General features: G+C 40.6%; 1 protein-coding gene and 1 long non-coding RNA gene across 7 annotated transcripts in view; one reads left to right on the top strand and one right to left on the bottom strand.

Annotated features, from left to right (window-relative positions):
* Positions 1 to 20,413, top strand: part of LOC112436393 (uncharacterized) — a 305,941-nt gene that overhangs the window by 136,258 nt on the left and 149,270 nt on the right. The window lies entirely within an intron of this gene.
* On the bottom strand, positions 1,015 to 3,036 carry LOC143413699 (uncharacterized). Its single transcript, XM_076877055.1, has 4 exons — positions 2,803 to 3,036; positions 2,528 to 2,699; positions 2,183 to 2,310; positions 1,015 to 1,772 (listed from the first exon to the last, which is right to left on the bottom strand). The coding sequence occupies exons 1-4, from the start codon at positions 2,902 to 2,904 to the stop codon at positions 1,452 to 1,454; spliced, it is 723 nt and encodes a 240-aa protein (XP_076733170.1). The 5' UTR covers positions 2,905 to 3,036; the 3' UTR covers positions 1,015 to 1,451.

The raw sequence follows: 20,413 nt of genomic DNA, 5'->3' as shown, positions 1-20,413 counted from the left end.
CGGGTGCCGTCGTGCCTGGCGGGCGACTCAGGCTGCCCTGCTCCGTACTAAGGAGCGGAACAAGACCCTCGCTGACCGACACCGGCCCCCGTGTACACCATCGGTCAACAAGTATGGCTGGCTACCCGTTTTGTGCCGCTACGGACTGAGTCGAAGAAGCTGTCTCCTCAGTTTATTGGCCCTTTTCCCGTTGAGGCCATTGTGAACCCTGTGTCTGTCCGCCTCAAGCTGCCGCGCAACATGCGCATTCACAATGTCTTTCATGTGTCTCAGGTCAAGCCGGTGCTCTCCAGCCCGTTGTGCCCTCCCTCCAGGGCCCCGCCGCCCCCCCGGCTCGTGGATGGTCAGCTGGTCTACAATATCACCCGCATCATGGACTCCCGGCGCCGGGGTCGGGGTTTTCAGTACCTGGTTGACTGGCAGGGCTACGGGATAGAGGAACGCTCCTGGGTGCCTCGAGCTGCTGTCCTGGATGGTGCCATGCTCCGGGACTTCCACCGCAGGCATCCAGGTAAGCCTGGTGGGTCACCGGGAGGCTCCCGTTGAGGGGGGGGTACTGTCATGGTCTCCGTGCCTGCCCGGTCGGCCCCACAAGGCTACAATTGCTGTTGCTGTTTTCTCCCTCTCTGCCTGGGCGGAGCTCACTGTGGGCTCCCGCCCTTGGCCCACACACACACCTGACAACACTCACCCATCATCACCGGGAGCACTATTTGAGGCTGGAACACAGATCCTCTCGTCGCTGGATGATTGTACCCCTAACGTTAGTGTTCTCACAGCTCTTGTGCTTCATATCCGTGACTTGTGATTAGTTGGTGACCTGCCTTCTCGTCTGCTTCAGATCCCCCCCCCCGGACCTGCGACCTCCCTGCTGCGGGAAAGTGTATCGTGACAGATACGAGGATGTTTTAAATTTAATTCCCCCCTCAAATTGTATCCCCGTTCCCTTTTAGAAAACATTTTTAGAATATTGTCAGGAAGCAGGTTATTTATTGCTTTATATATAATTTGTGCACTGAGAAAATGAACCAGATCTGTGAATTTTAGAATTTTTGATTTTAAGAATAGTGGATTTGTATGATCTCTGTAACCAGTTTTATGGATTATCCTTAAGGCCCTTTTTTGTAATATAAAGATTGATGACAGTGAACATTTGTAAGTATTGCCCCAAACCTCTGCACAGTAATTCAAATACGGTGCAATCAGGGAACAATAGAGAATGTGGAGTGATTTGTGGTCCAGAATGTGTTTTACTTTACTCAAGATTGAGACACTTCTTGAAATTTTGTTATGTATATGATTTATATGAGACTTCCAGTTGACAAATGTTGACAAAGAGCTGAACAATTTTTGTGGTGCATTTTACAAACAAAGCATTTGAACATTGTCAAAGAGTTTTTTGTTTTTGTTTTTTTTAAATCCTCCCAAAAGCGTGTGGACCTTGCGGGCATTTAACGGTCTTGCAGCAGACATGCTCTCAGTTCCTTGACTCGAGGGCTTTCTTTTGTGTTTCCAACATCAATGTTGTAGATTGTGGTTTGAATGAAGGTGTAGAAACTGGAAAGAGCTTCATCATATGAGAGGCTGAAGACAAAGTGTGCTTTGAAAAGCCCATCAAAAGCAGCCACTGAAGTTGGAGCATCACATGGGATAGCTTTCTGGTCTACAATGATGAAGAACCTCTGAATGTTCTTCTTTTGCTCACCAATGCAGAGAAGGAAGGGCTGCCTGGTGTTAGCTTTCTCCAGGAAAGCAGTGAGGCTGACTCCTTCCTGGAATTTGAATAGCACATTTCAATCATGAGTAAAATTTCTTTTCAACTGTTTGGCTTGCATATATAAGGTCTATGGGCCCAAGCAAGTAACCCGTCTTAACACAAATGGATCCAAGTAGAATAAAACAGAGTAATGCTTTATTTTTGAAGTTCACATTCTTCTGTTTGCAGGGGCAATGAGTGTGTGCTGAACCCAAATCTGTGGATTAACTTCTTTTGGAAAGGAAAGCCATACCAGATTTTATCTCTTCTGATATCTATAGATACAGCATGATTTCATATCAAATACACAAAAGGTAATTAATTTACTGCGTCTTTTCTGTTTTTATCTTGTGGCTTACCATGGACCAAAAATCATTAATTACAAACAGTTTTTACAAAAAAATAGAGTAGAGTAATAGAGTATACCTTGATGAATCTCACAAGATGATTGGCTGCCTGTGCAGAGCTAATTTTTGCTGTTTTTTTGTGGCCTTTTGATGTTGGGGGCAGGAGATGCAGCAACAACAGAAGAGCTGCCATGTCACTATCCCAGCCTTAAAGACAAAAAGCACATTTGAGACAAAAGGTTAAACATGGACTAGAAAACAGTTGGAAAATAAGTAGTTAAATGATGAGATTTCTGGAAATGCTTACAACCACAAGGATGCATAAATTACTAATTTACTAGTCTATTTCCGCTCAGTTAACTGTTTTAGGACAGACAAATGGAAATGTAAGTATTTTATATACTGAAACACTGTCCAGATTTACCCCAGTCATTTGAAGCCTCCGTATCAAAAGATGCTCGTAACTCCTCAACACAAGGACTTGATGGAAGACTTTGGCTTTCTGCGATGATTTTTTGCTTGAAATACGAAGACCACTTTGTAAGAAATCTTCCAGAGGCTTCATCTCCAAGCATCATTGCAAAATCCTGATCAATCTATTAATAAGACAAAACAGGAACCAAATACTGGTTACTTAAGTGTTCTTGGCAAAATGTTATCTTTAGTTTCATATCATGAAATATCTAAAAATATACTCACCAACCCCGGTGTATCAAGGAAACGAGGGAAGACATCCAAGATTGATGATGTTGCATCTGGGTCATGTACCAGCTTCTGTCTATATTCAAAAGTAGCTTTCATCTTCTCTTTAACCACAGACCTATCTGTTGAGTGTCTAATAACAGACAGAGCCTCTCTGCACTCCTCACCAAAAAGCTGTCCACTAACAAACAAAGATTCTCTTCGGGTTGTTGGACTGTGCTGGAAGCTTGGCCTGGGACACCCACTAGCACCATCATAGGTATTGCGTTGGACAGTCTTGAGTCTCCAAGCAAGATAGCCAGTATTAGCCTCCGGATCATAGTAATGTTCCTGCTCATGCATGCACATCAATCACACACAAAAACAAACAAAAAACATACACAACAAAAAAATGCAACAAAGGAATGCATATTTGGTACCACTTTAACAACATGTATAAATTACAGAGATGTTGCGTTTCAGAGATAACACTTACATAGCCATTTTTTGAGTAAGGATCTTGGAGATATGGAAAAAGCGTTGCAATCCCCAGTGCATAGTTAGTCCGAACACTTATGGGCGGAATCCTCCTTTCAAAAACAAAACAAAGTGTATTGCTCTTCTGCTCACTCGACAATTGTTTTTATGATCATCAAAGAATACTTGCAGATATGATAGAATCACATGGGTAACCAGTATGTTGACCATTTGTCGATGAGTTGGATCTGACAGTGTTTTAGTTTTGTCGTATTCATTGAAAATTTCTTCACCCTTTGGGTTTGAGCTCAGGACACTACAAACCTTCTGTTTAAAAAAAAAAAAAGTCATACTGATTAAACTAAAGCAAATTATACAAAAAAGTTAGTGTTTGTATAATGCTGTTAAGCACTGGAAATTGCTTTAGGCTTTGCTTTTGACCTGCTTCGCTTCATCGCGATCAAGCACTTGTAGGCCCTTCTTCCTGTTCTTTGTACTTTTGAGGATCATAGTTGAATCTGATGAACTGGTAGAAGCTGGGGACGATGGATGGTCTGACAATGAAACTGGCGATGTCAGGAGGGCAAGAGGGATTGGCTGTACCGATGACTCTGATTCATCGTCAGCCACACTGATCTCAATGTCAAAGGGGAAAAAAGGGACATAAAAGGCATTGAAAAAAAATGTGCAAAATGCATATGAGAAGTCACAACAACTGCAATAATGTTCAACCACATAAATTATATCTGATAACAGCATGTAATATGCACTCAACATGTAAAAGCATTTTACAGTTTTTCAAAGAAGAAAATTGGAATCTGAAAGGTTGTTAAATCTGGCTAATATTCATGTAAACTTTGAAGACCATGAAGAAATGTACTCCTCTAAATTATTATGGATCTACTGTACCTGTTGCTGTCTGCATTCTATATCCAACTTTGAAAGCTCGAACTCCAGACTTTACCAGCTCATCAAAAATGTCTGCGACAACTTCAGTGTCAGACGTATCAGTGAGGATGAGTACACCTTCTGTGAAGAATTGAGGCTGCAAGCTGAACTTGTCCATAACTGAAACAAAGAAATCCAAAATGTCACTATACTATTAAAACCACCAAGTCTTACTGTTGATCACTTATAGGTGATAATTTTATACTCATTTAAATTGCACATGAGTACAAACCATCTTTAAGAAACTGGTGGAAATGAAAGCAGTCATCACTTTCTGGAACTTTGACATACTTCTGCACTCCCCCATATTCCACCTTTGCAAGCATATCCTGTGTGGAGATTCAATAAAAAAATTAGTTGTACAGTAATTAATTGGACAAATAACCTGGTAATCAATTGAAAAAAAAAAGAATCATGATCCATAACTTGTGTTAAGCAAAGCATTTTCCCAAAAGACAATTCTAGATACTAAACAATTTGTCCATCTTTCAAGTCAATATTATACCCACAACTAGGGCTGCCATGATTAGTCGACTAGTCACGATTACGTCGACTATCAAAGTCGTCGACGACTAATTTAATAGTCGACGCGTCGTTTTAAGCTTTGTAAGATCCCAAAAGACGCAGGAATAAGTAGCAGGATTTAAGAGTGTAATAACGGACTGAAACAGAAGATGGCAGCACTGCATGTACAAGGATGCCAGCTGCCGTTAAACCCCGAAGAAGAAGAAGCTGTGTCCCAGAATTGATAGCGCGGCCCTGCTCAGTTTCCAACAATGGTGGCAGCTAGTTAGTTTTAATATTACTGTTATTATTCTTTCTGGGTCACAAAATAAACGTTTAACATGTTTTCAGGCGAGAATGTAGCTGTGTAAACCTCAAATATCTGCTCAGTTTATCAAGACACCACATATTTTCAGAAGCGCTCCGACGTTTTCGGAGACGTCTGTTACCCACTAGCTCGATAGCAAGGCTCACCAGAGCCCGTGGGAACACCGGACTCCCGGCAAATCATTTTCAAACCCACCGCCGTCTTTCGCTACTCAGGTTAAACATGATATATAAGTCACTTAGATAACTTAAAAATGTTATTGTTTGGCTTTTTTCAGTATTTTATTTGTTCCTGAGTAAATCGGCTGACTTTATTAAACTCCACCGAAACACTCTGCACATTTAATTAACATTTAATAAACTACCATCTTGTCTTTATTTTTAGTTAGCACATACCTTAAACACTTAAAGCTGTAATCTAATGATAGTTATATAAGAGCAGATGCTGCTGGTGCAATAAGCTATCCGTTTTACATCCAATTGATGCATGATCTGATTAGTGGATTAATTGCAAAAACAATCGGTGACTAGTTGACTATCAAAATAAACGTTTGTGGCAGCCCTACCCACATCACATTTGTTAAAATGATGCTCTCTATAACAACTGAAGAACACAGACAATAGTTAATTCCGTAATAAATTCAAAGCCTTGATCTTTTTAATTTTTACGTAAAATGAGTGCACAAAACTCTGAAAAGATCTAAATGTTAACATAGAACCCAGTCAGCACATCTGCTATTGCCGTTTACTATATCGGTTTATGTGGGAGATAGTTTTCAGGCTTTAAGTGCCACCATAATTTTATGCCAACCTAAACATTGTTTTAAGTGTATTTGAGTTAGCAAAAAAATGACTGAACACTCATATGCAAGTCTTTTGCCCGCCAACAATACATTTCAGCTAGCTAAAACTGATTTTTATGCTATCACCGAGCAACGTGCTAATGCTTTTCACACAGCTTTGTCTCGACTCAAAAAAGCCACAGAAGTAAAAGGTAGTAATAATAATTACAAGAATCTCAGAAAAAATGCCTTACCAGGCGTGGCAAACAACTCGGAAAAATGGAGAGCTAAATGTTCTGAAATGGCTTCCCTTCAGCTTCATTCGGAACCTGTGATGCTGGGGGCGGAGTCTATGAATTTACTCTATTAGTGTCATAGCCCCTTTAGGAGTTCAGAGTTAAGAAGTCAAGAGTTAATGTTTCCATTTTGACACCTCAAGATTTAATATAGAAACACTCATTTTTAACACTCGATTTTAACTACTAATGTTTTACACCTCAGAGTTACATTAAAAGAAAGTGACTCTACTTAGAGTAAAATTAACTCTGCATTTGCACAAAGTCTACTAACACCAATATATTTAACACTTTTGAATTTGCTGTGTACTCAGCTCAATACGAAACGTGTAATATTTTCGCCGGACAAATGCCCGGTATGCCCGATGGCCAGTCCAGCTATGTTAACCTGCAACCAAATCTGCAGCTCCACACAGCAATGTTACGACTTGGATTATATCTTATAACTCATAACTCTTATGCTAGCTCCCCCCAGCAGCCTACTGTCTGAAATATTCGATGGTTGCAATAATTCTTTAAGTGTTATTTTTTCCTTGGTATTCTAATTTCACAGAAGTTTACTAAACTGAACACACTTAATATTACTTACCAGGACATTTATTCTCTCCTCATTTTCTTTCACCGAAAAATTGTTTTCTGCAGTGCAGTCTTTCTCCTTCCTTTGCTAACGTGATGCTCAGAAGCCGATGCTGCATTCAGTTACACTCGGATATCTGAGCTTCACTGAGAAAACATAATCGTACAATTTATATTTGATTGAATTTCATTGTTTTAGCTTCGGGGTGGCACCTGGGGTGGCCAGTGTGGTTGGGGGGATGGTCTGTGCCACCCCAGGACACGCCACTGTCTTCTATATATATATATACAGACTTCTACTGTTGTTCTACATTTTAATGCCTGTATTTCATTTAATTTGTCACCAGCATTGTCGCCATCTCTCCTTTTAGTGACCCTCTGGAGACTGAGCCACATGCTGATGCTTCTACTGTCAAACCCCACTCTAATTTTTAATTTAGACATCTGCTTTTGTCAGTTATTAAATAAAAGAGATTATGTGTTAATTTAATTCAGTGTAATTCTGCTATGAATTTTATTAACCCTTTAAGACCTACCAAGAAGTCCGCCAGAGCTTACTTTTTTTTACATGCTGTAGTGCCATTTTTGGGAGCATTTCAAGTTGCTATACATCAATACATCTGTTATAGCCCATATTTTAATAATATGTCTGCATTAAGTCTATAGTAACTACATTAATTGCAAAAAGGTGCAATGTACTACAAAAAAATTGAAAATCGTTTGTTTATTTTTACATATATTTCTACTTTGAGAAATTTAAGAGGTTTATCCCTCCAAACTTTAAATACAAAAAAGTTGCAAAAAATGTTTTCCCACCACAGGAAATTTATTTTGAGTGTTTTCAGTTTTATTTTTGAGATTTTGAGAACAATTTTTATACACTGCAGGAAAAACGAAAAACAATCCTATGATGCAAATTTGCAAAGAAAACAGCATGTGCATCAAAATAAACTATTTCCAGCAGTGCAATTCGAGTTCTAAGCATCCCAGAAACTATTCAGAAAAGCATAAAGTCAAACATGAATTATAAAAACACAGTATAGGCTCTTAAGGCCTACAAGTAAAAAACTACATTTTCTGCGAAAATGACGTCACTTCCGGTTTCAGGCAGGAAATGGCGGACATGCGATCGTTTGCGCCTGTTTCAATGTGGGAAGTGTTACGAACAGCTGATCAAATCGGCAAAGCCTGTTTCTGGAATATTATGTTTTTGTTCCTGCAAGCGCTTTTTATGCAGTTTTTGCAAAGCTATATGTGGAAGGAAACCATGACCTAGGGCAAGCTGATGGCATAAGATGTAAGTACAACTCCTCCGGTTTCATATGCAAAAAAAATTATTGCGCTAGCTTACGGGGTTCCGGTTCTACAGGGATTTAAACATAGTGACGCAAAACAGAACGTGCCTGCTCCGACCGGCTTTAAAGGGTTAATGAACATGAGAATTTATTGTTAAAACTTAAATATGTCCTGTTGCTAAAGTAAGCCTTAATTTTCCTCAAATTATTCTCAAGAAGACAAATCTGATGTAGCCTGCTGATTGATGGTAAGGCGAGCACCACTAAGCAACCCATTGCATTATTAATATTCTGACCCCATTAAACTGTGACTTGTGTGTTAAGAAATTTGAAAAATAAATACGCAGAGGCAGTAAAGACAGAGAGGTCATAAAACACAATAGTGAAACAAGAAGTATTCTAGCAATTTGTATCAAAGATGTGATCATTTTAAAGGAAATTAGCTCATTAGGCTTAAGCTGGTTGTGATAGCCTCCTTTTGCATGGGGAACCTAAATGAGAACTGGTGGAGAAATGGTGTTCAGGGACTGTTACACACAGAGTTTTGTCCAGTGCCAAGCTCTGTGAAGCTGCTTCTTGACAAGGCGCCATTTGGTCATTGGGTGTCTCAAGAGGAAGTGAACTTCCAATTTCTACGAATAGCCTCTTAAAAGACACGTGTTCATATGTCATATGCGTGCTCAACTCTTTCTCTACACCATTATATTTGTGCCACAAAACCAGCCAATCACAGACTTGGATGCAAAAATATCTGTTGGCTGTTTTGGTCTCCAATCAGCTCGAAATGACGAAATGCAATATCCCAGAATCCATTTCGTCCAAAACTCAAGCGAAGCAGTGGCTGAGGAACACAGAGTGGCGGAGTTTGAAATATTACTCTTTCTGGGTCACAAAATAAATTTTTAAGATATTTTCATGCGAGAATGGTGCTGTGTAAAATTCAAATATCTGCTCGATTTATCAAGACATCACATAAGTGCTCTAACGTTTTCGGAGATGAAAGCTATGCGGTCAGCTGGTGTTACCCACCAGCTGACCGTATAGCTTAGATATTTTTATGTTTGTTTTTGTCCCAGAAAGAGTAATATTTCAAACTCCACCACTGCCTCGTTTGAGTTTTGGACGAAATGGATTCTGGGATATTGCATTTCGTCATTTCGAGCTGATTGGAGACCAAAACAGCCAATCAGATATTTTTGCATCCAAGACTGTGATTGGCTGGTTTTTGTGGCACAAATATACAGAAAGAGTTGAGCGCGCACGGGCAGAAATGTTGAGAGCGCAAGCAACACATTGCGAACTAGCGCAAATGCAAAAACTGAGTGAGAGGGGCTGCTATTGTGTGTGTTTATGGATAATAGCAAACACTGAAATTAATTTTTTGCACACAGCAATGAATTTTGTTCACTTAAATTTAGCTTTTCTTCGCAAAATGCAACACTTGCACCTGCAAACTTTTTTTTAAGTGCGCTCAAATTTCTTTTACGTGCGCTCGGAATAGTGGCACAAAAATAACGCCATAAGAATTGCCAGTCAGATGTTTGTAGCTGTGGGTGTTTGGACTTTTAAAGCACTTTTAAGAAATTTAATGTTTACTTTTAGAGAATGATTGGATGGCTCTAGTAACAGTATAATTTTTTCACTCGCAGATCTGACAGTGAGTGGTTCCCATTACTTTTCCAGTCTGAGGAAGCACTGGTTGAAGTGTTTGTGTATTTATTGATTTCTTCTAAGTAATTGTGCATTTTATGTATACTGTGGTTTAATATTTTTACAAATATTTTATACTTTATTTTTTTTTATTAAGGTTTATATGTTGTGTTTTGTCTTGTTTCTTTTTTTTTTTAACTATGTGCATAAAGTTTGTCAATAAAGATTGAATTGAATTAAAGATACATATACACTCAACAAAAATATAAACGCAACACCTTTGTTACTGCTCCCATTCCCCATGGGATGGACGTAGAGACCTAAAATTCATTCCAGATACACAATATAACCATCCCTCCCAAACAGTGGTCACAAATCAGTCCAAATGTGTGGTAGTGGGCACATCTGCTATATTGAGATAATCCATCCCACCTCACAGGTGTGCCACATCAGGATGCTGATCTGACATCATGAGTAGTGCACAGGTGTACCTCAGACTGCCCACAACAAAAGGCCACCCTGGAATGTGCAGTTTTGTCTCACAGCAAAATGCCACAGATGCCACAAGCAATGAGGGAGCGTGCAATTGGCATGCTGACAGCAGGAATGTCAACCAGATCTGTCGCCCGTGCATTGAATGTTCATTTCTCAACCATAAGCCGTCTCCACAGGCGTTTCAGAGAATATGGCAGCACATCCAACCGGCCTCACAACCGCAGACCTCGTGTAACCACACCAGCCCAGGACCTCCACATCCAGCAGGTTCACCTCCAAGATCGTCTGAGACCAGCCACCCAGACAGCTGCTGGAACAATTGGTTTGCACAACCAAACAATTTCTGCACAAACTGTCAGAAACCGTCTCAGGGATGCTCAACTGCATGCCCGTCGTCCTCATTGGGGTCTTGACCTGACTCCATCTCGTCGCCGTAACAGACTTGTGTGGGCAAATGCTCACATTCGATGGCATCTGGCACGTTGGAGAGGTGTGCGCTTCACGAATGAATCATGGTTCACATTGTTCAGGGCAGATGGCAGCTGAGAATGTCCCAGTTCTTGCATGGCCAGCATACTCACCGGACATGTCACCCATTGAGCATGTTCGGGATGTGCTTGACCGGCGTATACGACAGCGTGTACCAGTTCCCACAAATATCCAACAACCTCGCACAGCCATTGAAGTGGAGTGGACCAACATTCCACAGGCCACAATTGACAATCTGATAGACTCCATGCGACGATGTGTTGCACTGCATGAGGCAAATGGTGGTCACACCAGATACTGACCGGTTCTGGGTCCCCAGACCCCCAATAGCGCAAAAAACTGCACATTCCAGGGTGGCCTTTTGTTGTGGGCAGTCTGAGGTACACCTGTGCACTACTCATGATGTCAGATCAGCATCCTGATGTGGCACACCTGTGAGGTGGGATGGATTATCTCAATATAGCAGATGTGCCCACTACCACACATTTGGACTGATTTGTGACCACTGTTTGGGAGGGATGGTTATATTGTGTATCTGGAATGAATTTTAGGTCTCTACGTCCATCCCATGGGGAATGGGAGCAGTAACAAAGGTGTTGCGTTTATATTTTTGTTGAGTGTATGTGTGTGTGTCTCATTCTTGTCCCTGTTAGTACTCTTGCTGCAGCATTTTGGATTAACTAAAGGCCTTTCAGGAGGATTTTTAGGATATTCTGCTAATAATGAATTACAGAAGTAATAAATCCACAAACCAATTTTTCCCTATGGGCCTACTATGAGTTGCCATTTTCCTCTCCAGCTCATGAGTTATCTGCTTTGGTCAGTGGTTGCTGTAAATAAGTGTAAATAAAGATGGCTTTGCTTGTTTAACTTCCTACAAATGCTCAAATACACACCTCTGTGGGAGTAGAATTCATGTAGCTGCACAACACCGTGTTGGCACATGGTACCGAAGAAGGCAAAAGTGGAGGAATCATATCCTTAGCTTAGTTACAGCAATTTCAGAAAGATAGCTACTGTGATGAAATGTATCCCCCACTGTGAAATAATCCATTATAATAGATGTAAATGTTATTAGGAAATGAGCACACGAAACAGGGTTTTCTGTTTACTGTCTCTGTTTCTATGCTATATGTCAGAGTGAGATCTAGAGTGTGATTACAGGGAGTGCAGAATTATTAGGCAAATGAGTATTTTGTCCACATCATTCTCTTCATGCATGTTGTCTTACTCCAAGCTGCATAGGCCCGAAAGCCTACTACCAATTAAGCATATTAGGTGATGTGCATCTCTGTAATGAGAAGGGGTGTGGTCTAATGACATCAACACCCTATATCAGGTGTGCATAATTATTAGGCAACTTCCTTTCCTTTGGCAAAATGGGTCAAAAGAAGGACTTGACAGGCTCAGAAAAGTCAAAAATAGTGAGATATCTTGCAGAGGGATGCAGCAGTCTCAAAATTGCAAAGCTTCTGAAGCGTGATCATCGAACAATCAAGCGTTTCATTCAAAATAGTCAACAGGGTCGCAAGAAGCGTGTGGAAAAACCAAGGCCCCAAATAACTGCCCATGAACTGAGAAAAGTCAAGCGTGCAGCTGCCAAGATGCCACTTGCCACCAGTTTGGCCATATTTCAGAGCTGCAACATCACTGGAGTGCCCAAAAGCACAAGGTGTGCAATACTCAGAGACATGGCCAAGGTAAGAAAGGCTGAAAGACGACCACCACTGAACAAGACACACAAGCTGAAACGTCAAGACTGGGCCAAGAAATATCTCAAGACTGGTTTTTCTAAGGTTTTATGGACTGATGAAATGAGAGTCTTGATGGGCCAGATGGATGGGCCCGTGGCTGGATTGGTAAAGGGCAGAGAGCTCCAGTCCGACTCAGACGCCAGCAAGGTGGAGGTGGAGTACTGGTTTGGGCTGGTATCATCAAAGATGAGCTTGTGGGGCCTTTTCGGGTTGAGGATGGAGTCAAGCTCAACTCCCAGTCCTACTGCCAGTTTCTGGAAGACACCTTCTTCATGCAGTGGTACAGGAAGAAGTCTGCATCCTTCAAGAAAAACTTGATTTTCATGCAGGACAATGCTCCATCACACACGTCCAAGTACTCCACAGCGTGGCTGGCAAGAAAGGGTATAAAAGAAGAAAAACTAATGACATGGCCACCTTGTTCACCTGATCTGAACCCCATTGAGAACCTGTGGTCCATCATCAAATGTGAGAGTTACAAGGAGGGAAAACAGTACACCTCTCTGAACAGTGTCTGGGAGGCTGTGGTTGCTGCTGCACGCAATGTTGATGGTGAACAAATCAAAACACTGACAGAATCCATGGATGGCAGGCTTTTGAGTGTCCTTGCAAAGAAAAGATGAAATGCTGTGTTCAGGCTGTCATTTACAGTATCTACATGGTCGCTGATTTGTTTTTGTTTTGTTTTTGAATGTCAGAAATGTATATTTGTGAATGTGGAGATGTTATATTGGTTTCACTGGTAAAAATAAATAATTGAAATGGGTATATATTTGTTTTTTGTTAAGTTTCCTAATAATTATGCACAGTAATAGTCACCTGCACACACAGATATCCCCCTAAAATAGCTAAAACTAAAAACAAACTAAAAACTACTTCCAAAAACATTCAGCTTCGATATTAATGAGTTTTTTGGGTTCATTGAGAACATGGTTGTTGTTCAATAATAAAATTATTCCTCAAAAATACAACTTGCCTAATAACTCTGCACTCCCTGTAAAGTGGTGGTGGTGGTGGTGGTGGTGGTGGTGGGGGGTGGGGGGGGGGGGGGGGTGGGGGGGGTGTTGAGTAAAAAAGATGAAATGCTGTGTTCAGGCTGTCATTTACAGTATCTACATGAATTTTAAACTCATCCACAGTTAAATCTAGATCAAATTGAAGATAGAAACAAAATTGATTGCAACAAATAAATCTGTTTTTTTCAGTTTTCCAGTTAGGGTGGAAAAGGTTAAGCGTCAAGCTTTCAAATGAATTGAAGCTCTGTCTGGGTCTTTGGTTGGTTATATGCTGGAGTGGAAGATTGCTGCTGCACCCCCTCCTCAGCCTGTGCTTCATTGACTCTGACAGTTGATATAACTCTGGAGTTTTGATTCATTTATACGTACATAATTATCCTACTATATCTGGATTTCTGTTACGGGGGGTACATCAATTTATTGATGTTAAAGAGAGAAATCTAATGTTTAATAATCCACGTTTCACTGTTTTACTCTTTGATGCAGTTGTCGATACTATATTGTTCTTTCTTTTGTTTTTCTACTTTTAAATAGTTTTTTTTCTTACTGATTTTTATTTGTTTGAGAGCAGACACATCCCCCTAAGACCTCATCCCCTTAGAGACCAGCAGGAGGAGGGAAGCTACTTCCAGGTCCCAATTCTGGATAGTCACATTTTTGGGGAGGTTAATACATTTGGCCAGAAATAAATGGCTAGAAATGAGAACTTCTCCATCCAAAGCGGGATAGATGCTGTCTCTCCTAACAACACTGGACTTTGCCCAAAAAGGTTGCCAATTTTCTGTAAAGCCAAATTTATTTTTTTAAATTAAAAAATACAATCATAGCTTATGCTGACATCTTTAATTTAGAATTTAAAATGAACAATTTTCACAGATGAAAAGAAGAGAATAATAAATCTGAACTTTTAGAGAAAATTTATCTGGCTGCTTCTTAGACTCTGATCTATATTCTCCAATAAAAAAAAAAAGGCTTTTCTCATTAACAGACATTGCAGGAGAGTCAATTTATAATCAGAGTAAACCCATTTGTTTGGTTACTTGGGCCGATGCAGCAATTAAAAGAGTAATTAAAAGATTTAAAGTCAAACTTCAAAGCTCAGCAAAGTCTAAAAATGTGGGTTTTTTTTCTTTTTGTTCCATTGGGCCTGTTTTTTATCTTCAAATTAAAGAACATTGTAATGTACTTTTTGATTTTGGCTTCTTTCAGCCTTTTACAAGTGCCACATCCCCATGTTGTAGCCATACACATTAGGCCAGTGTACAAAATATGTGGGAGAATTAGTAATTTGGGCCTCTTCTGTTCATATTCTTGCTGTTGTTGGTTCTTTAGCTTGTCTCCTTTGCCTACAATAGCAAGCACAAAGATCACTGTCCTCCATTGATAGCTAGTGCTGTGATTATTAAATTCCACAAAAATCAGTGTCTTCACACAGCAGCTTAAGTCAGTTTTCATTTATTTTAAGTAAACAGGATGCAAAACAAGCATGATAGTCAAAGTGAACTTTTTCAGGAGTACAATTTTGTAGTTTCGTGGCTTTTGCTTTAGTCATTATAATTTCCAAAAGCAACAGAAAGATGAATAAATGCGAAAAATATTGTCATGTGTGTATACTTACTATAAGTATGGCTGTAATTTGTTGTTGTTTCTGTGCCTTTGGAGAGGTGGATGTAGCCCATAAGACATTGTTATAAACTGCACACAAACAATGACACAGATAAAAATTAACCTGAGTGCACATTTCATTTATTAACTACACTCCTCGTCTTAATCGTATTACCCAAAGTCACAGCCAAATACCTCCACACTGCAGTTTCACTTGCTTTACTGCACATCTTGTTAAAGATACTGATTAACAACATCAAAGCAACATCAGGCAACTAAATTACCTGAAAATATGACTTGTTTGTACAACAGTGTGAGTATAAACTGTTGCCAGGCACTCCCGTGGTGCCTTCGATCCATTAACTTGGCCACTGTTCTAAAAAACAGCTTTAGGTTTCCACTGAGAGGAAGCAGATCTGAGGACGAGACAAAGGAGAGCCGCTCAGAGGCACCAACATGCTGGTTTTGTATTAAAATATTTCATTGAAGTTATACACACACAAACACACAGATGAAAGGACTCATAAGAAGTGGCACGTGCACACACACACACACACACACACACATACACGTGTGCGCAGCCAGGATGCTGTTGTCATCTGCATTCTGTTGGTGAGATGGCAGATAGAGAGTATATCACTGCTTTGTTTTCACCAACAGAAATGAAATATGAGCTGTTCTTTTATCAGTCAGCCTGTTTACTCACTGCAGGCAACAAGTTTGTCTTCTTCTCTATTCAAAAACAGAAGGCCTCTATAGCTATGGCTAAAGTAAAAACTTTTTTTTTCTCACTAAGGTTTAATGTTAACAACAATATGCACAAGGTCACTGGCACCAGATCTAAGGCTTTTTGAGTTTTGAATCAGTTCTCTGACATGTATTTTGGTTTCCATAAAAGCAGGCAGTTATGAACCTCCCTCTAACCCCTTAATGATGAAACAAAAATGATATCATTATACATCATTGTAAATAAATAAATAGCGTTATCTTTTACACTTTACAATATTTATTTCTAATGCATTGATAAGGTACAATGTTATGTGTTAAAAATATGTTTACATATGCTTATTGTGCTTACAAAGTAGTAACTTAGTCTGAAATGTTTGATATAGCAACTGTAGATTTAAGGGAAGTGGGATACAATTTGAGGGGGGAATAAATTTAAAACATCCCTGTATTAGTACAACCCTAAAAAGTTTTTGCATCTCTCTGTGTGGAGTGAAGCTGTGCAATAGACTAAGTGAAGAACTGAAATAATGTCCCAGCAGAACTCTGCAAAAACCATATTTGAACCGCTTTATTAAACAAAGTACAGGGAGGAGGTAGGGCTTTGATGGCGTGTTCTCACCCACTACTTTCACAACAGGGATGTTTATATATGTGTGTGTGGGTACTTTGACATGTAACTGTGGTTATAAAAACAAATACATGTAACACATTGTAAGGAAGAATTTATGATAGGGCATAAACAGAAAGAAAAAGTGTTGACTATTAGTTAATAAATAGTGGAAAGGGGGTGGGATTTAATAAGCTTATGCTTCTTCCTACTCATTTTTTTAATGTGAGTTATTTAAAATGATTATTGTTACTTTTGTTTTGCTTTGTTTGTTTGTTTCTTTTTTCTGTTGTTGTTATTATACTGTTTTAACATGTTCAAAATAAAGATGCAATATATAGGTGAACAGATTTGTCTCACTATTTGGCAAGGAACCAGTAAGGTTTTTCTCATTCCTGCCCTTATTAAGGCATACAGATTACTGATGAAGGAATTACAATAACACTCTCCTAATAAATAGTTTATAGATATGTAAAGTGGTACCAATTTTTATATTAAATAACCAAATAGACACAAATGTTAAAATGACACATCATGTAAAAGGACAATTAAATATCGGAAGCTGCTGTAATATGACATCAGTACTTGCATGTGTGAATAGAATAAAGTATTATGAAAGCTATTCACATGGAGTGTTTTGAGGGTTTTTCTTTTCCTCTTTTTGTATAACAAACTTCAACAGAGTCTAGGAACTCAGTGACATGATGTTAGGATTCTATTAGTGGTCTTGAAGTCTTTCTCTGGCATCTCTCCATTTGCTTTTTTGCTTGTGTACAGCCACACAGTTTTGCATCATAACTTGTAACTAGCTGTGGCAGTGGTGTATTTCTGTTGTTTATCAGACAAATCATCAGATTACCAGAACATTTCACAGCTGAAACCTTTTCAAGAAACTAAGAAACTAAGTAATACAGACCTCAAAGTCTGTATTACTTTGTAGTAGACACACCACTGGGCTCCCCATAAGAAGAAGTAAAATATACATTACATAGCCTCATGGTGCCCCATGACAGCCAGAATAGACTACAACCCCCTACTGTGACCCTGAATTGGATAAGTGGAAGAAAATGAATGAGTGGACACTCAAACTGCTGTTAATTGCTTTACATTATCAAAAAGTTGATTCTTCAGCTTGTGGTTTGAAAATTGAAACTAAGTATCCTTGCCAGGTGTTTAAAATATATAGTTAAATATAGTCTTCAACAGCAAATCAATTTTAGATCATTCCCAAGCTGTCTCACTACCATCTGAAATTGCTGTTTTGCATCTGAGAGGAGCTCCGGAGAGAATAACTCAAGTAAACAGCACACTCAAACAACAAGAGTTCTTGATTACATATTCACTTTCATGGCTACACTTAATTTTCTCACTGTGAAATCAGTATTTATTCAAAACCTCCCTAGGATTAAAATGGCACAATATTCTTTACATATTACAGTTCTATATCCTCAGACTGCAGCTGCTAACATAAAAATGCCCCCTGGTATACATGTACGAAGGGGACAAAATTTCGACACATCCACCACCTAAAACACATAGGACATATACAATTATAACTATAAAACTAATAAAACGTATAGTTATAATTATATAACTATAATCTCTTCATGTACTGTGATGACAAGGGGTCCTGACTTTATGAGACCACAAAAGTTACTAATTCAATACACCTAGGGATTTGGTGTTACAGCCTCAACTGTTAGCAAATGCAGTTTGTGACCTTTGCATTTTGTCTTGTTCTAGCTTTACCTTTGTGACAAAACCACTATAAGAAAGAATGAGTACGCAATTCTTTCTTAGCGTAGAAAAGCCAGTAAATATGACAAACATTAACTACTATTAACACTATGAGATGGCAGTCAGATAAGTAGGGATGGGAATCAATTGGTTCTTGCACTTGTGCTATAATCAGCTGATTTCAGTTGTTGTAGGAGGAAAATAGCAGGTCAGTTTACAGCGTTAGTATGGACATAACTTTTATTTCTATTGCACAAAAGGACAAGAGCATAATGGCAAGTGCAAACTGCATCTAGGACAGAAACAACTGTATTTGCTGCTTACACAACTTAGCCTCTTTACAAGCAGTCGCACAGAAAGCATGCTAATGCTAAGCTAGCCAGACACCATGCTAACACTAACCTAGCCAAAAACCCAGATTGACGCTAAAGCTGAGTGAATGCCGATCGCAGCCCAGCACCGTGGTCAAGTGAGCTGTCATTTGTGAGCCGCAGTGAAGCTGCCGCTGGCTTAACTGAGCCCCAGAGTAAAGGCATCCATGTCATGGGTCTGCGGGCAGATTGCCTCTTTGGGGGTACTGGTGCCTGGACCCGGGAGTATAGAGTATGTATTAAGAGTGTGAGTGTGTGTACTCTGTTCAGTTCTCTTTGTCTCCATGTTGGGTGAGTGCTCAGTATTTGCATGTGTGTGCATGAGAGTGCGAATGCATGTTAGTGTCTGTGTGAGCCCGTTGCTTTATTTACATGTGTCAGGTCGGAACATCTCGGCTTTTCTCCCCCCATCACACTCCCTCCCAGTGGCTGGTGTCCCCACCCGCCAGTGCATTGGTGGATCTCTTTGTCCAGGGTGGATGCACGGGGTGCGTACTGGCTCACCCCTGGCGAAAGTTCGGTGGTGCCTATCCCCGTGGCTCAGTTGTGCCGGAGGAGCCTGCGGGCTTGTCGCTGCAGCCCCCTGAGGCTTCTGCACTGTGGCTGCTAGGTGACCCCTGTCCTACATTTTCCTCGGCTCTTTTTTTTTTTTTTGTGGCTGTCCTGTTTGGCTCTTTTGCCATCAGAATTATTGTCTAAAGTCGAAGAAAGATGCCCAATGGATTTACTTTACCAAATTGACCATCCCAGCCTTGCCGTAATGGTCTATTTGATTCACCTTTTATTGTTTATTTTATTTTATTTTTTTATTTTCACTTGCTATATACGGGAAAGACTTGAATGAGGAAAAGAAAAGGGAGAAAGGAAGAGGGGGAAAAAACAGCGGAGAAGAGGGAGATAAAGACAAAAAAAACAAAAACCAACTAAATAAGCAGACAAAAAAATACATATATCAATCACCTGGATCACCTGTTGAGAAAGAAAAAAGAAAACAAGCAGAAGAAAACGACAGCAATACAATAAACAACATCACGATGATCTATGGGAATATTACAGTAAATACTAAATATTAAACATTATTGTGTAAGATCGACAGTGCACAGTGTGCTTTGAGGTAGGAGCCAAAAAGGGTGTAGTTTGTATGTGTGAGCACCCGTGTGTACACCTGTGAGCATGGACACGCTTGTTTTTAAAAGGTTCCTTCATGTAATGATCTACTAGAGGGTGTGGGGGGGTCACAGCCCCGTCCTCCAGGGCATGAAGCAGGTATGGAGGAGATCAAGGCTCCAGACATTCAGAGGCCCCCAGAACACAAGAGACCAAGGAAGACCAACAGAGGGGCAGCCGCGCCACCATCCCAGAAAGAGCTGAGGAGAGCCCCAGATGAGGGGTCACTCAGCAGCCGCGGGGCAGAAGCCAGGGGGGCTTGCAGTGATGCGCCCGTGAGCTCCGCCGGCAGCCAGCTGTGCCAGGGTGACCGAGCCCCAGGCCGAGGGCACCCCACCCCCGAAGTGGCCCGAGCGAGCCCCAGGGTCCAGGCTCCGATAAGCAGCCACCAAGGAGTGAGCCGGTGTGTACCTGGACGCCCATCCCCGGACACAAAGAACCACCAACGCACCGATGTCTGAGGGCGTCTGCCACTGGCAGGGGGAGTGGTGGGGGGAGATAGGCCTCCATACCTTGGAAGGCCCGAGATGTCCCCAGAGAGGTGGCGTCTGATACCCAACCTGACATATAGACATACAGGCACACACAGATACAAACTCATGCTCTCATATGCAATTACTCAACACTCAACCAACGTGGAGACAGACATAGAGAGACACTGTACACACAATCACACTCCCCAAGCGTACTCTACGAACCGGGTCTAGGTACCCTTGCCCCTGGAGGGGGCACCCAGACCCAGGTGGTGTTACCCTTTTCCCTGCGGCGGGGAGAAGCAGCAGCCCCGACTCCGCAGCAGCAGGG

Source organism: Maylandia zebra, linkage group LG2 (genome assembly GCF_041146795.1).
Source record: "Maylandia zebra isolate NMK-2024a linkage group LG2, Mzebra_GT3a, whole genome shotgun sequence".
Classification (NCBI taxonomy): domain Eukaryota; kingdom Metazoa; phylum Chordata; class Actinopteri; order Cichliformes; family Cichlidae; genus Maylandia; species Maylandia zebra.
The sequence above is the reverse complement of the archived record's forward strand: the minus strand, read 5'-3'. Positions and strand labels throughout refer to the sequence as shown.

What these genes read in the sequence shown, in the direction of transcription:
- LOC143413699 (XM_076877055.1), bottom strand. Translation starts at nt 2,904, where the DNA reads ATGAAAGCTACTTTTGAATATAGACAGAAGCTGGTACATGACCCAGAT. An exon ending in GGAGGCTTCAAATGACTGGG is followed by an intron (nt 2,311 to 2,527) that starts GTAAATCTGGAC and finishes TTTGTCTTTAAG; the next exon opens with GCTGGGATAGTGACATGGCA. An exon ending in ATCTTGTGAGATTCATCAAG is followed by an intron (nt 1,773 to 2,182) that starts GTATACTCTATT and finishes TTCAAATTCCAG; the next exon opens with GAAGGAGTCAGCCTCACTGC.